This window comes from Molothrus ater, chromosome 1, assembly GCF_012460135.2.
Source record: "Molothrus ater isolate BHLD 08-10-18 breed brown headed cowbird chromosome 1, BPBGC_Mater_1.1, whole genome shotgun sequence".
NCBI lineage: Eukaryota > Metazoa > Chordata > Aves > Passeriformes > Icteridae > Molothrus > Molothrus ater.
This window is the reverse complement of record NC_050478.2, coordinates 738,065-754,402: the sequence shown is the minus strand read 5'-3', so window position 1 is coordinate 754,402 and position 16,338 is coordinate 738,065. Positions and strand designations below refer to the sequence as shown.

General features: G+C 54.4%; 1 protein-coding gene across 1 annotated transcript in view; it reads left to right on the top strand.

The window, feature by feature from the left end:
- The first annotated feature begins 345 nt into the window (after positions 1-345).
- SMARCC1 (SWI/SNF related, matrix associated, actin dependent regulator of chromatin subfamily c member 1) overlaps positions 346-16,338 on the top strand; it is a 74,374-nt gene continuing 58,381 nt past the window's right edge. The window contains exons 1-3 of the mRNA XM_036379240.2: positions 346-555; positions 8,982-9,101; positions 11,546-11,631. Coding sequence (XP_036235133.2) covers positions 361-555; positions 8,982-9,101; positions 11,546-11,631 — 401 coding nt within the window. The 5' untranslated portion in view covers positions 346-360. The remainder of the gene's footprint in view (positions 556-8,981; positions 9,102-11,545; positions 11,632-16,338) is intronic.

Here is a 16,338-nt window from a genome sequence, read left to right as displayed (position 1 = left end):
AGCCCCCGGGGTCCCTCAGCGGGAGCGGCTCGGGCGGAGCCGCCCCGGGGCGGGCGGGGCCAATCGAGGGGCGGGGCTTCACATGAGCGGCGTGCGCGTTCCCGCGCGCGTACCCGCTGGCCTTCCCGATCCCATCCCCAAGCACGTTCACGTTCCCGTTGGTGTTCCTGTTCGCATCTCCGAGCACACTCGCGATCGCGTCCCCGTGCGCGTTCCCATTCCGACCGCCGAGCACGTTCCCGTTCACATCCCCGAGCACGTTCCCGACCGCGTTCCCGTTCCGGTCCCGAGCGCGCTCCCGGGGTGGGCGGGGCGCGGGCCGGGGCGCGGCGCATGCGCGGCGCGGGGCGCGCGGGGACAATGGCGGCGGCGGCGCTGGCGGCGGGCGGAGGCCCCGGGAGCGGTCCCGCGGCGGCTCCGGCGGGCGGGCCCGGCCCCGCGCTGGCCGCGGCGCGCCGCAAGGACGGCGGCCCCGCCGGCAAGTTCTGGGAGAGCCCCGACACCGTGTCCCAGCTCGACTCGGTCCGCGTGTGGCTGGGGAAGCACTACAAGAAGGTGCGGCCCGGCGGGGACGGCGGGCACCGGGCGGGGGACGGGGACAGGACGGGGGGGCCGGAGGTTTCCGCCGCTCTTTGTGACCCGCGGCCTCGCCGCTGCGGCGGGCGCGGGGCCGGGCCGGGGGCAGCCCCAGCCCCGGGCACGTTTCCGCTCCCTCCGCGCCCGGGGCCGTGTTTGGGGCAGCCCCGGTGGCGCCGGGACGTTCCCGCTGCCGGCGGGGGCCCGGCCGGTGCCCGCCCGCCCCAGGCAGTGACTTTCCTGTGCGGGCAGGTCCCGGCCCCGCTGGATTTCGCTTCAGCCGCGCCCCGGCGGTGTCGGGAGCGCTGGAAAAGGGAGGAGAAGGAGGAAAATCCCCCGGAGCCGTCGGGAGCCGCGTTCAGCCCCGCGTTCGGCCCCGCGTGTTGCCCCGAGCTCGCTCCCGGCAGCGCCGCTGCTGCCCTTGGGCTCCTCTTCCTCCCCGCATGCTTCGCTCCCCTCGGCTGCCTCGCTTTCTTTATGTGTTTTGTTTTTATTTCCCGTGTGCTGATTTTATAACTTCATCTCGGTACCGTGAGGAATGCCCCGGTGTAACTTTGCAGCGGGTCCGCACGGCGCTGCAGCGGAGCTGGAGGAGCTTTGCTCGGACCGGAGCGGTGCCCGGGGATACTGCACGGCCCCAGCTGTACAATCTCCGTGTTCCGCCGGTTTCGGGGCCGGCCCGGTGTCCGTCACCCACGGAGGAGCACCGGCTGTTGGCTGGGCTCTTTGTGTGGCGGAGGATCTGAGACCGGGAATCTGACCTGGCAATCTGAGCTGGGGCGCTGCGGGGTGAAGGCAGCTGGGGCTCGGGTGTGTTTTTGTTTTTCCAGTCCTTCCAGCTCGGATCGGGGCGTGGGGAGCGCTTTGAAGCAGCAGCTCGAGCTCTTTGTGTTGACAGGGCAGTGTAACAGAATATTTGTGCAGTTTGGCTTGTTCCGGTTGCGGTGCTGGAGGAGCTGTGGTTTTCCCTTTCCCTGTCCTGGCCGAGCACCCCCGGGATCCTGATTTCAGCAGGAAATCGCTGCTCCGAGCAGGGCCCAGGTGCCCTGCTGAGCACAGAAAGTGTTTGTGTGGCTCTGAACCCCTCTGCCAGGCTGGTCTCTGTACTGGCTGGGCAGGGGGAGTGTGGTGCAGCAATGGGAGCCAAGGGGAAAAAAAACCCCTCCTTTCAAATTGCTTATAAAATAATAATAATAATAATAATAATAATAATAATAATAATAATAATAATAATAATTATTATTATTAAAGAAATTATTATATTATTAACTGTTATAAAAATAGATATTTATTTCTTGTGGCTCTGGAAGGTAATTAGAGTTGGGCTATGGAGACTCTACAGGGCAAGTGAGTTTTGGAATGTTGCTGTGACAATCCTTTTAAAAAATGAAAAGTGATTTTGGTTTGGGGAAACAAGAAAGTTCATACCAGTGCTTACAGATGGAGGCTTAAAACTCCAGAGTGAAGGGCTGGTTGCCTTTTGGATGTGCTGTAAATGGACTCTGGTTCATCTTGTTCTGTTTTCATCCCGCTGTAGGTGCGTGGCTTCTTCCAGAGAGGTACATGGTGATTTAACTGGCCTTTGTCCAGTTTATGCTCTTAAAAATAGATTTTTGTACATCTCAGTGGTGAAGGTGTCAGCGGCACTTGGTGTGTCCAGCTCCAGGGACACTTGGGGCCAGTTGGAGAGAACCCCAGAGCAGCACCAAGCTCAGTCAGGATCCAGGGGTCCCAAGGGACAGGGAGAGTGGGAGAGGGGCATTTACAGAGCTGCTCATTTTGTCTCTAGGTTAGACAAGACTTTTAATATTGAAGAGTTTTCTGTGTCTCTGGAAGAGGAGCAGCTCTTGGGGAGCTCTGTGTGTCTCTGGAAGAGGAACAGCTCTTGGGGAGCTCTGTGTGTCTCTGGAACAGGAACAGCTCTTGGGGAGCTCTGTGTGTCTCCGGGCAGGAACAGCTCTTGGGGAGCTCTGTGTGTCTCTGGAACAGGAACAGCTCTTGGGGAGCTCTGTGTGTCTCTGGAACAGGAACAGCTCTTGGGGAGCTCTGTGTGTCTCTGGAACAGGAACAGCTCTTGGGGAGCTCTGTGTGTCTCTGGGCAGGAGCAGCTCTTGGGGAGCTCTGTGTGTCTCTGGAACAGGAGCAGCTCTTGGGGAGCTCTGTGTGTCTCTGGAACAGGAACAGCTCTTGGGGAGCTCTGTGTGTCTCTGGGCAGGAGCAGATCTTGGGGAGCTCTGTGTGTCTCTGGAACAGGAACAGCTCTTGGGGAGCTCTGTGTGTCTCTGGAACAGGAACAGCTCTTGGGGAGCTCTGTGTGTCTCTGGAACGGGAACAGCTCTTGGGGAGCTCTGTGTGTCTCTGGAACAGGAGCAGCTCTTGGGGAGCTCTGTGTGTCTCTGGAAGAGGAACAGCTCTTGGGGAGCTCTGTGTGTCTCCAGGCAGGAACAGCTCTTGGGGAGCTCTGTGTGTCTCTGGAACAGGAGCAGCTCTTGGGGAGCTCTGTGTGTCTCTGGAACAGGAACAGCTCTTGGGGAGCTCTGTGTGTCTCTGGAACGGGAACAGCTCTTGGGGAGCTCTGTGTGTCTCTGGGCAGGAGCAGCTCTTGGGGAGCTCTGTGTGTCTCTGGACAGGAACAGCTCTTGGGGAGCTCTGTGTGTCTCTGGAACAGGAACAGCTCTTGGGGAGCTCTGTGTGTCTCTGGACAGGAACAGCTCTTGGGGAGCTCTGTGTGTCTCTGGGCAGGAGCAGCTCTTGGGGAGCTCTGTGTGTCTCTGGAAGAGGAACAGCTCTTGGGGAGCTCTGTGTGTCTCTGGAACAGGAACAGCTCTTGGGGAGCTCTGTGTGTCTCTGGAAGTGGAACAGCTCTTGGGGAGCTCTGTGTGTCTCTGGACAGGAACAGCTCTTGGGGAGCTCTGTGTGTCTCTGGACAGGAACAGCTCTTGGGGAGCTCTGTGTGTCTCTGGAAGTGGAACAGCTCTTGGGGAGCTCTGTGTGTCTCTGGAACAGGAGCAGCTCTTGGGGAGCTCTGTGTGTCTCTGGAACAGGAACAGCTCTTGGGGAGCTCTGTGTGTCTCTAGAAGGGAACAGCTCTTGGGGAGCTCTGTGTGTCTCTGGAAGTGGAACAGCTCTTGGGGAGCTCTGTGTGTCTCTGGAAGTGGAACAGCTCTTGGGGAGCTCTGTGTGTCTCTGGAACAGGAACAGCTCTTGGGGAGCTCTGTGTGTCTCTGGAACAGGAACAGCTCTTGGGGAGCTCTGTGTGTCTCTGGAACAGGAACAGCTCTTGGGGAGCTCTGTGTGTCTCTGGAACAGGAACAGCTCTTGGGGAGCTCTGTGTGTCTCTGGAACAGGAACAGCTCTTGGGGAGCTCTGTGTGTCTCTGGAACAGGAACAGCTCTTGGGGAGCTCTGTGTGTCTCTGGAACAGGAACAGCTCTTGGGGAGCTCTGTGTGTCTCTGGGCAGGAGCAGCTCTTGGGGAGCTCTGTGTGTCTCTGGACAGGAACAGCTCTTGGGGAGCTCTGTGTGTCTCTGGAACAGGAACAGCTCTTGGGGAGCTCTGTGTGTCTCTGGAACAGGAACAGCTCTTGGGGAGCTCTGTGTGTCTCTGGGCAGGAACAGCTCTTGGGGAGCTCTGTGTGTCTCTGGGCAGGAGCAGCTCTTGGGGAGCTCTGTGTGTCTCTGGAAGAGGAACAGCTCTTGGGGAGCTCTGTGTGTCTCTGGGCAGGAGCAGCTCTTGGGGAGCTCTGTGTGTCTCTGGAACAGGAACAGCTCTTGGGGAGCTCTGTGTGTCTCTGGAACAGGAACAGCTCTTGGGGAGCTCTGTGTGTCTCTGGAACAGGAACAGCTCTTGGGGAGCTCTGTGTGTCTCTGGAACAGGAACAGCTCTTGGGGAGCTCTGTGTGTCTCTGGAAGTGGAACAGCTCTTGGGGAGCTCTGTGTGTCTCTGGGCAGGAACAGCTCTTGGGGAGCTCTGTGTGTCTCTGGAACAGGAACAGCTCTTGGGGAGCTCTGTGTGTCTCTGGAACAGGAACAGCTCTTGGGGAGCTCTGTGTGTCTCTGGAACAGGAACAGCTCTTGGGGAGCTCTGTGTGTCTCTGGGCAGGAACAGCTCTTGGGGAGCTCTGTGTGTCTCCAGAGTACAATTAAGAATGAAAGAGGTTTCAGTAGTAGTGTGGAAGACTCACACTGGACCTTGAAAAACTCATCGACAGGCACCAAACACAGTGGCAGAAAATGAAATTATTTATATTGTACTGAGCTGATTTATTCGAGGCTCTCTCCTGCTCCCAGTTTGTGTGTGTCATGTCTGGAAGTTGGTTTGTGTTGTTTCTGAGCATCAAGGGATGCAGGAGGTGCCCAGCTCCTTCCCAGGCAGTGTGGGTGCAATGGGGATGTTGGAGCCTTGCTTCCCTGGGAGCTGGGAATGTGTTGGTGCCATGGGTTTGGAGTCCTGGGGCTTCTAACAGACTTTAACCGAACAAAGTCACAGGATCCTGGAATGGTTTGGGGGGGAAGGGGCCTTAAAGCCCATCCAGTGCCACCCCTGCCATGGCAGGGACACCTCCCACTGTCCCAGGGACACCTCCCACTGTCCCAGGCTGCTCCCAGCCCTGTCCAGCCTGGCCTTGGGCACTGCCAGGGATCCAGGGGCAGCCCCAGCTGCTCTGGGCACCCTGTGCCAGGGACTGCCCACCCTCCCAGCCAGGAGTTCCTGCCCAATCTCCCATCCATCCCTGCCCTCTGGCAGTGGAAGCCATTCCCTGTGTCCTGTCCCTCCATCCCTTGTTCAGAGTAATTTGGGTAGACTGGAATGGGCACCTTGATGTCACCATAGTTAGTTAGAAATTCACACTTCAGAAGTAAAGTGGGCAATTCTCTTTTTATTATATTAATGCTCATTTACCTATAACATTGTGCATTGTTTAGGCAGTTCATTTCTCAGTAAGCCTCATCCCTCATATTAAAATGGGGTGTCCCAAAGCAGTTATTTATTGTCTGTAAGACCTATTTCTAAGGTAGCTGGGGAGGGGTTTAGCAGCTGCCTGATGAAGGATGCAGCCCCTGGCCTTGGCCTTGCAGCTGAGCTCCCCAGGGAGCCATCCTGATGTGTTGTTGATATCCAGGGCAATATCCAGATCCATATCCAGGGCAATATCCAGATCCATATCCATCTGTTGGCCCTGGGAGCTCTGGTGGCTCTGACTGCTCTGCCCCTCTGACACAAAAGGCCAGAGCAGTTGATTTTTGGGGGGCAGGAGGAGGATGCTGAGGTTTGTAGGGAGCAGGTGGGATGTTGGTTAGAGGGGACCAGGGCATGGCTCAGCATGGGGAGCTCTGGGGCAGAGCTGGGACCCCCTTGGCCCATGGAGAGGGGTCTGAGCACATCCCTGAGCTGGGGCTGCTCCAGGCCTTGGGCTGCTGCCCAGGGAGGGTCTGCAGGGCAGAGCTCCAGGCAGAGCTGGGATCTCCTCCTCCCTGCCAGGAATATCCTGGAGCAGGGCACAGGCTGGCACTGGCAGCTGCTGGGGACACTTGTGCCATCAATGTGTCAGGCTGGCACCACCTGCTGTCCCCAGGGGCTGCCCTGGTAGTCTCTGCTGTCCCCAAGGGCTGTCCTGGCAGTCTCTGCTGTCCCCAGGGGCTGTCCTGGCAGTCTCTGCTGTCCCCAGGGCTGTCCTGGCAGTCTCTGCTGTCCCCAGGGCTGTCCTGGCAGTGTCTGTGGCCCTGCTGTCCCCAGGGGTGTCCTGGCCGTGTCTGTGGCCCTGCTGTCCCCAGGGGTGCCCTGGCAGTCTCTGCTGTCCCCAGGGCTGTCCTGGCAGTCTCTGCTGTCCCCAGGGGTGCCCTGGCAGTCTCTGCTGTCCCCAGGGTTGTCCTGGCCGTGTCTGTGGCCCTGCTGTCCTTGGCAGGAGCCTCCTGGGCCTGCCTGGGGATGGATCCAGGGTGGGTCTGTGTGCAGCTCCTCTGTGCTCTCCCCTTTGGAAAGGAGCAGGCGTTTGTTTGACCAGATCAAAGCATTTCAGGGTGAGTTTCCCGTGGCTCCTGTGTGGTGCTCTGAGCTGCAGTGCCCTTTGTGTGGGGAAGGTGTGTGCACAGCAGAGCTGATGATGGGGTCTTTGGGGTCAGTGCCCACATCAAAGGCAGCCCTGGATCTGTCCCCCAGCGGTGACAAATGCTCCCAGGGCAGCTGCAGTGCAGCACTGGCTGCAGAGATTCCCTCTGCTGCTGCTGCTCACACTCTGCTTTCTGACCACACATTTTCTGCTTAAAGACCGGGGGTGGCTTTGTGTTTCTAATTATTGTGTGTGGAAAGGTTGGAAAATTCTGTGCTGTGTCTGTGGGGCTTTGGCATTTCAGCAGGAGAGCAAAATCCTCTTATGGAACAGGGCATCATTCTGTCCTCTGGAATTCACTGCTTAGAAACCTTTATTTGCTGCAGGAGCATTGTGTGGACATGAGGGGAGAACCTGGAGATCTGTTGGGCTTGATGCCTCTGTGGTCCCTCAAACCCCCGTGAATCGATTGGGAAATTGTCTGCTGTGTTTTACTGCATAAAGACCCATTTGTGCTGCTCATTAGGATGCAGAAATGATGGAGGGGAGTCTTGGGCTTCTTTTTAAAGGGTTTTTCCCCTTATTGTTCAGGGAACCTCAGGCAAGGTAATGGGCTTGTCATTAAAAGGATCTGCAGGATAGTGGCAGTGCAAGGGAGGATGAGAAGGTGTTGTCTTCCTTTATTGCTTCCAGCTGTCAGTGCCTCCTGCAAGAGGGGAAAATGGGAGCTGCAGGAAAAGGAATGACTGCCTGAAAAAGTTCACCTGTCTAAGAATAGGCTGTGCAAGGTGCATTCTCATGTAATTTTCCTTCTGAAGGAAAATTTCTAAAATAAATAAATAAATATATATATACATATATATATATAAAGTCAGTACAAGGATGCCACTTCTTCTGGATTTGTTTTTTGAAGAAGGTTTGTGGAATCCCAGAGTGGTTTGGGTGGGAAAGGACCTTAAGGATCATCCAGTGCCACCCCTGCCATGGCAGGGACACCTCCCACTGTCCCAGGCTGCTCCCAGCCCTGTCCAGCCTGGCCTTGGGCACTGCCAGGGATCCAGGGGCAGCCCCAGCTGCTCTGGGCACCTGTGCCAGGGCCTGCCCACCCTGCCAGGCAGGAATTCCTTCCCAATATCCATCATCCCTGCCCTCTGGCAGTGGGAAGCTGTTCCCCCTTGTCCTGTCCCTCCAGCCCTTATCCAAAGTCCTGTGCAGAGCCAGGAGTTGGACTCAGTGATCTCTGTGGATCCCTTCCAACTCAGGATATTCTGTGATTTTGATGTAATTAAAACATTAATTCCTGGGGGAGGGAAGAGGGCAAATTGAACTGCAGCTTTGAAATGTTAGCCCTCAATTCCTTCCAGGCTCGTGTTTCTGGCTCGGGATTTAGACCCAGGACAGGACACTCGGGAGCCTCAGGGGAATTTGTGTCCTTTGAGTTGGGAAGATTTAATGTCTCAGATATGTGCCTGCTCCTGAGAAAGTGCTGGGGGAATGCCCATCTCAGGGTGGTCAGACACTGGAATTGTAATTGTTTCCACTCACTCTGTGTCTCTGTGGTGCCTTTGGAGCTGATGCTTTGCAAAGCTCAGTTGGGTTTGGCTGGTGTTTGGCACCACAGCTTTAAAACTTTGAGGGTCTGGGTCTCGAACTCATTTTCTTTAAGGGGTTTTAGAAGAATCTGATTTGAGGGAAGGGCAAAGGCTGAGAAATACCCGGCTGAGAGACTGGGGCATCTCAAATTGCTCCATGTTCTACCTGGAAAAATGATGTTTGTTCTCCTCTTGGCAGTCACCTGGCACAGCAAGGAGGTGACATCCAGTGAGTGAATACTGGATATTAGGGGTGACACAAACTCAGCACCATGGGAGGGGGTTTAATATTCCATGCTGTGATTTTACATTCACAATGTAAATGTCATTTTCTTGAACCTTGGGAGCTGCTCAGATTGTCCCAAAACATCACAAGCGCCTTTGTGTGGCTCAGCTTTTCCCTCTGGGCAGGACATCCTATTTATACCAAGGGCTGCTCTGAGGATTAACTGGGAGTTGATTAGAGCAGGAGGCTCTGTGTGTGTGGGCAGCACGAGCCTGGTCCTTTGTTAGGAGCTGAGTGGTTAATCCTTGTCTGGAGCCCAGCTGGGAGCTCAGCCGCAGGTGAGTGCTGGAGGATGTTCAGCCTGAAGCTGGACAATGGTTCTGCTGGGTGCTCCTCCTGTGCAAACCCCTCTGCAGCCCTTCCCAGGGATCCCAGAATGCTCCAGCTCTGTTCTGCAGGTGCAGGAGGGAGCTGGGGCGTCCCCAGGCAGCCTCAGTGCAGCTTCCCTGTCCCCACAAACTGTGCTTCTTGTCTTGCAGTACGTTCAGGCAGATGCTCCTACCAATAAAACCTTGGCTGGGCTGGTGGTGCAGCTGCTGCAGTTCCAGGAAGATGCCTTTGGAAAACATGTCACCAATCCTGCCTTCACAAAGCTTCCTGTGAGTATTGTGTTCTGCTGGGGCTCTCACTGCTGGCACAGCTCTGTGTGTGCTCCTGGGATGTGTCCAGGGCATTGGGACATCCCTGTCCCAGCCCAGGCTCCTCCTGTGCACCCTCTGGAAGGGCTGGAGCAGCACAGCTCTCCTTAGTGCACATTTGCACTGTAATACAGCTTCCTTCTGTATTTGAAATGATTTCTGGAATGCTGTGGGAACATTTTCATTTCTGCTAAAACTCAGTGTCATTCATCAGTTTTAAGTCAAATCTGGACTGGTGCATCCTAAACTGAGTGAGTAAAATGCATTTTCCAAGGCAAACAAGCTGCCATGAGGTGTTTTGGTTATTCAACTCCAGACTTGGGAGGTTGCCAAGGCTGAGAAATGCCTTTGCCACATTCTGCAGCAGCAGCAGCAGGCAGTGACCTGCTGGCCTGGGGTGGATCTCAGTCCCCTGGGATCCAGGTAACCCAAAACAACATCAGCATTGTGAGGGTGCTGCTCCCAAAGTGCAGCCTGGAGCCCTGTCCTGGGCAGTGTGAGCCCCAGAGAGCTGGAGGAGGGCAGGGTGCCAGCCTGGTGCCAGCTGGGTGCTTGGGGGGGCCTGTGGGCCAGGACAGGTGTCCTGAGGCTGTCAGTGTGTGCTCAGCTTTGGCACAGGTGTGTGCTGGCACTGGGGCTGTGCCTCTGGGGCTCTGGGGTGGCAACACAAAGCTGGAACCATTTCTAGCCAGTGAAGGGGTTGAAGCCCATTGAAGCTGAAGTTGGCCTGAAAACTTGGCAGAGCTCCTGTGGCTGTGGGTGCATCCTTGTGTTGTTCTGGTGTCCCCAGGTGTTCTGTCCCTGTAACCTCTCCGTGAGGGTGGGGTGTGCACACTCCTTCACTGAAGGGTTTTCACTCCTGGGATGTATCCCAGAGCAATTCCCAGATGAATTTTAGAAGGAATCCTTCCTTTTGAGAGTGGCAAGGCCCTGGCACAGGGTGCCCAGAGCAGCTGTGCTGCCCCTGGATCCCTGGCAGTGCCCCAGGCCAGGCTGGACAGTGGGAGGAGTCCCTGGACAGCACAGGGGCTACTGGATGAACCTTAAGGTCTCTCCAACCCAAGCCATTTTGGGATTTTGTGACTCTCCTGGTGCTTTGAAAAGCACCCAGAAGCACCCCAAGGTGCCATCAGGATCTCACCACCTCTCCTGATGCCTCAGTGATAGTGGGGAGCTTCAGGGACAGGGAGAGCTTTGCAGAGCTTTATTTGGATGTGGCAGCACAAACCATAGACCTGCCCACATTCCTCAAGTGCATTAACCACTGGAGTGCTCCTGAGCCTTAAATCAATTTGTCTTATCTTAAAAATGGGCAATAAACATTGCAGTGCCATCATAAAGATGTTGTTCCTGTGTTTGTTCTTGCTGCTTCAAAGCTCTAATCTGGCCAAATTTGCTCAGGTTAATTTACAGCCCTTGGGTCTCAGTTATTTCCAGCAGGACCCAACTCCTCAGCCCATCCTCAGGATGCTGCTGTTTGGGGGGGTCTCTCCTGCTCCCAGCAGAAAGCTCCTGGTGGTAAGCAGAGCCTGGCCTCTGAGCAGCTCCCCAGATTCTGCTTGTGCCTTGTATAGGTTTTTTATATTTACTGAGAAGCACAGAATAATCCAGGACCAAAGCAGGTCCTGGCATTGCCCTCCCTGCCCTGCCTGCAGCTGCCCCATCCTCTTGTCCCTATTGCCAGGAGGACTCTGACAGCAGCTGCCTTTCCCAGGCACAGCCCTCCTGACCAGAGAGAGCAGGAAAGGTGCACACTCCAGATCCAGACTCAAATCTATCAGAAAATTGAGGTTTTGTTCAGGAAACAGGAGTTTTTTAATAACCTTGCAGAGAAAGGACTTGGGGGGACTCTGAAGCTTCCAGCCCTGTTTGAGTGTTGTGGGATTCCTGCTTTGGGAAGGGGTGACTCAGGTGAAGCTGAGAGGGCAGACATGAGCTGGGTTTGGTGTTTTAGGGCAGATGTGCAGCTCCTGACACACAGCTTTCCCTGGGGAGGGATGGATGGAGTGTGGAATAGCTGAGCTCTGCTTCAGGTGCTCATTCCTGATGATCTGGTTTGATGCTCTCACACAGATGAGGAGCTGCTTCCCTGACAGCTACGATGTGAGGTTTAATTTACTGTGAAATGGGTGTTCAAAGAATACTTTGGATTTTTACAGCTCGACCTGGAGCTTTCAGATACATCAAGTTCCTGCAAACAAAAAAAATTCTGCTTAATCCAAATACATTTAATCTTCAGGAAACATTCTGAAAGGAGAACCTCAAACTCTGGAAGTGTTTCATCTGAAAATTAACTTTTCATTTGATATGTTCTATGTCTAAAATTCAGCTAACCACTATGTGTTTGTTTAAAATAATTGCATAAAAGTCAATGTGACTGTTTTTCCTTGTTTTCTGGGTGCCAGGCAAAGTGCTTCATGGATTTCAAAGCTGGAGGTACATTATGTCACATTCTTGGTGCTGCTTACAAATATAAGAATGAACAGGGCTGGTAAGTTTTTATTTGTATTTTATTTTTTTTATACACCTTTTGCATGAAACCAAGCACATGAATTGCTTATGCAAACTACCTAAAGTTTAATCCTTCCTGGAGACTCGGGCAGGCAAGGCAGTGGAGATGGGAAGAGGGAACTTTTTCCTGTTTTGCTGATGGTAGCTTTTTTAAGACACACCCCCACACTTCTAAATTTAAAGAGGAGTTGGCCAAGTTGAAGGTTTTGGGCCTGTAGTTGGAGTTAATTACAAGTTTGAGGCTCCTTTTTTATTTCCTTGCTGTCTGACTGAGAAAATGAACCAGATCAGTCTCACATCTGTGAGACATAAATCTTTGTTGCTGTATTGATTATTTGGTTTAGTTATGGCTGGGAAAGCATGAGGCACTGCAGTTCCTAGTAAATGCTCAGGTTTCCATTGCTCCAAAAATGGGGAGGGTAAGCACTTAGAAACTCTGCCCCTGGAGCTGTTGGTACTGGGATGAAAATATCCCTGTGACATCTCAGGAGTGGTTTAACTTGGGTGGTTTTCAGTTACAATCCTCTTCCCAAGGGAACAGCAGCGTGGGATCATAAAATCCTGGAATGGTTTGGGCTGCAAGGGGTCCTAAAGTAACCCAGTTCCACTCCCTGCCATGGCAGGGACACCTTCCCCTGTCCCAGGCTGCTCCAAGCCCCAGTGTCCAACCTGGCCTTGAAATCACTATTTATGAGAGCACTGGGCAAAAAAAAAAATGAGGATGGAAAGCCAATAAATGTAAACAATCAATAAAATTAAGCAGAGGTTGTTCCTGTCCACAAATTTCAATAGTTTGGATGTGATGTTTCCAATCTGTAGCAGCATTCCTGAATTGACTGAGTTGTTTTTACACAAAAGAGCCATTTAAAAGGCAAAACAAAGTTGTTTGAGAATGATTGGTTGTTTTTAGGAATTATTTATATTCATATCTGCTCTGTCTGAGGTGGATATATCAGGAATAAACCACTCTCAGGGGCTTTCCTCTTCCAATCTTACCAGCACCTGGGACAGACACCTCTCTGCAGTGTGGTTTACCAGCAGTGTCCTGCTACCTCTTTGCCTTAAGATACAGGAATGAAATGGGTCCAACTTCAGCAACATTTGAACTGAATGAACATTTCTTATTTTCAATAAGAAAATGTGGTTTGCAGTCAGCTGCCCAGCCCAGCAGGGCTCTGGAGCTGCCTCCTCCCCTGTCCCTGCCTTGCTGCTGCCCAGGATTAGGTGGGTAGTGCCTGCTGTGTGTGCATGTGGGCAGTAATCCTGCACTTAACTCTGAGCTCAGCCCTAGAGCCTGGAATGTGTCCCCACTGACCCTGCCAAGTGATCTGTGCTGTTTGCCTGCCCTGTGCTTGATTTGATTTTTGTTTTGGTCTGCATTGTCGCTCCTGCTTAACCTGTTTGTGACTGATCTGTCTTATAGGAGAAGTCCCCTTCCTCGCCACAATAGGTATGTCTGAGAGCTGGACATACACCCCTGGCCCAGCCTGGCCCAGGGAGCCTCTTGAGCTGAGCCCAGCAAGAGTTAGTGCCATTCTATCCCAATGGGCAGCTGAAACAGTGCTGTTATTCATTATCCATGTCCTTCTCTGGCTGTCTGCAGCAGGCAGGGAGCTGGGGGCATGCAGCATTCCATGGATGCACAGTGCAGGTTTTGAGCTAAAAATGGCAACATTCTGGTCATGCCCTGGGTGTCTTTGTGCCACAGGTACCAAGAGGTCTGTAGGTGTTAATTTGGCATCTGTCTCCCACAGAGCCATTCTGGGTGTTTTGGATACAGACCATGGCTGCATACTGGAGAAGGGGCTCAGTCTTGACTCAAAATCCTCTGTATTAGAAGTGTAAAACACCTTATTAACAGTGGCCTGACAGCCTTGATGTCTGGCCATGCTTCTGCAAGTCAGGGTGAACTTCCCAAAGCACACAACAAGGTCATAAATTCCTCTCTAAAAGGCTGATTCCAAGAAATGTGCCAGGATCTTACATTTGATTTGTTTGCCATGTCCTCAGTGTGAAGGGTAATGTGCTTTAGGACAGAACCCTAAACCCTGACAGGGGGTGTTGGTGGAGCTGCCCAGCACCTCAGGTGTTCCCACAGATCCACCTGCCTGGGCTCCTCCCTCCTGAAAATGCCAGGGCTCCTGGAGGAGATCCTGCAGGTCCCAGGGGGATGTCATCATTGATTTAGTGGGGTCACAGGGCTTGGAGCTAAAAGGCTTGGGGCTCAGCTTTGCTTTCCTGAACCTTCTCTGAGCCCGTGTGCACTGGCACAAGGGATCTGTGCCTGGGACAGGGCTGTGTTTGTAGGGAACTGCCCTTGGCTGGGAATGGCTGGTGTGAGCTGGGTGGTGACTGCAGCCTCGTGGGGAGGGTGTGCCAGCCTCCACTGCCCTGGGTGTGCAGGGTTTGGGTTTGGGATTCACACCTGCCCTGGGTGTGCAGGGTTTGGGATTCACACCTGCCTTGGGTGTGCAGGGTTTGGGTTTGGGATTCACACCTGCCCTGGGTGTGCAAGGCTTTGGGTTTGGGTTTCACACCTGCTGCTGCCCTGGGTGTGCAGGGTTTGGGTTTCACACCTGCCAGTGCTCTGGGTGTGCAGGGTTTGGGATTCACACCTGCCCTGGGGCTGTGCAGGGTTTGGGATTGGGATTCACACCTGCCCTGGGGGTGTGCAGGGTTTAGGTTTGGGATTCACACCTGCCCTGGGTGTGCAGGGTTTGGGTTTGGGATTCACACCTGCCACTGCCCTCGGTGTGCAAGGCTTTGGGATTCACACCTGCCAGTGCCCTGGGTGTGCAGGGTTTGGGTTTGGGATTCACACCTGCCAGTGCCCTGGGTGTGCAGGGCTTTGGGATTGGGTCTCACACCTGCCAGTGCCCTGGGTGTGCAGGGTTTGGATTTGAGATTCACACCTGCCCTGGGGCTGTGCAGGGTTTGGGATTCACACCTGCCAGTGCCCTGGGTGTGCAAGGCTTTGGGTTTGGGATTCACACCTGCCCTGGGGGTGTGCAGGGTTTGGGTTTGGGGTTCACACCTGCCCTGGGGCTGTGCAGGGTTTGGGTTTCACACCTGCCCTGGGTGTGCAGGGTTTGGGATTCACATCTGCCAGTGCCCTGGGTGTGCAGGGTTTGGGATTGGGTCTCACACCTGCCCTGGGTGTGCAGGGTTTGGGATTGGGTCTCACACCTGCCCTGGGTGTGCAGGGTTTGGGATTGGGTCTCACACCTGCCCTGGGTGTGCAGGGCTTTGGGTTTCACACCTGCCACCCCCCCACACCCCAGGAGCCTTCCCAGACCCCAGCAGCTGCCTGATCCCAAACCTGGAGGTGCAGGGATGCTCCAGGTCCTGTTCTGCATCTGGGGACACAGCCTGAGGGCTCAGCACCTCTGGAGCTTTGGGACAGGCTGGATCCTGAGGGTTCAGCACCTCTGGAGCTTTGGGACAGGCTGGATCCTGAGGGTTCAGCACCCCTGGAGCTTTGGGACAGGCTGGATCCTGAGGGTTCAGCACCCCTGGAGCTTTGGGACAGGCTGGATCCTGAGGCTCAGCACCTCTGGAGCTTTGGGACAGGCTGGATCCTGAGGGTTCAGCACCCCTGGAGCTTTGGGACAGGCTGGATCCTGAGGGTTCAGCACCTCTGGAGCTTTGGGTCAGGCTGGATCCTGAGGGTTCAGCACCCCTGGAGCTTTGGGACAGGCTGGATCCTGAGGCTCAGCACCCCTGGAGCTTTGGGACAGGCTGGATCCTGAGGGTTCAGCACCCCTGGAGCTTTGGGACAGGCTGGATCCTGAGGCTCAGCACCCCTGGAGCTTTGGGACAGGCTGGATCCTGAGGCTCAGCACCCCTGGAGCTTTGGGACAGGCTGGATCCTGAGGGTTCAGCACCCCTGGAGCTTTGGGACAGGCTGGATCCTGAGGCTCAGCACCTGCTGTGGCACTCCCTGCAGCTGCTAAGGCTGCTTTGGGGCTGGGGCTGTCCCTCCTCAGGCTCTGGGGTCACCACCCCATCCCTCATTTGGGTTGGCCCATCTGTGAGTTCCAGATGTGTTCAGGGGTCAGGTGGGCACAGCAGAGGTTATCTGGGGTCTCTCATGCTGCTTCCCAGGAGGATTCTCAGGTTTTGTGTCCTCCCCCGTTTCTGATGGACAGATCTCCATTGGCATTGCAATAATTGTGATGATTTGTCCATGAAATAACAAAATTAGAGCACCAGGGTCCAGTAAAGGTGGTGATACAATGCTGCCATGGGTTGTTAGCTGCCTGTGTCCTGGAGGGTGGTTTGTTCTCACACCAGGCAGAGGAATTGCTGCTTCTCTGGACTCCCAGGACTGCTGGATGGGGGCAGCTAGAAGTAAGAGAGCCATGAGAGCTCATCCATGAATTTTCTCATCTGATGTTGAAATCCATGGTGGTTGTGTGTTTAATTACTCCCTGTGGCTGTGGTGGAATGCACAGCCCTGCTGCAGGGTTTGGTGGACACTGTCAACCTTCCTTTTTCTCCCTGCACATCTCACAAATCAGCTGCATTTCTTGATGTGGTTCATGGTGGTTTCCTTGCTGGTAAGGATGCCAAGTGCAGCAGAAATAGTTGTGGCTGTGCTGGAGTGTCCTGGCACCCCTGCCACGATCCAGAGTTTGTGTGGAGCAGGGAAGATTCTGGACTGCTGGCAGCTGGGGATGTGCAGTTA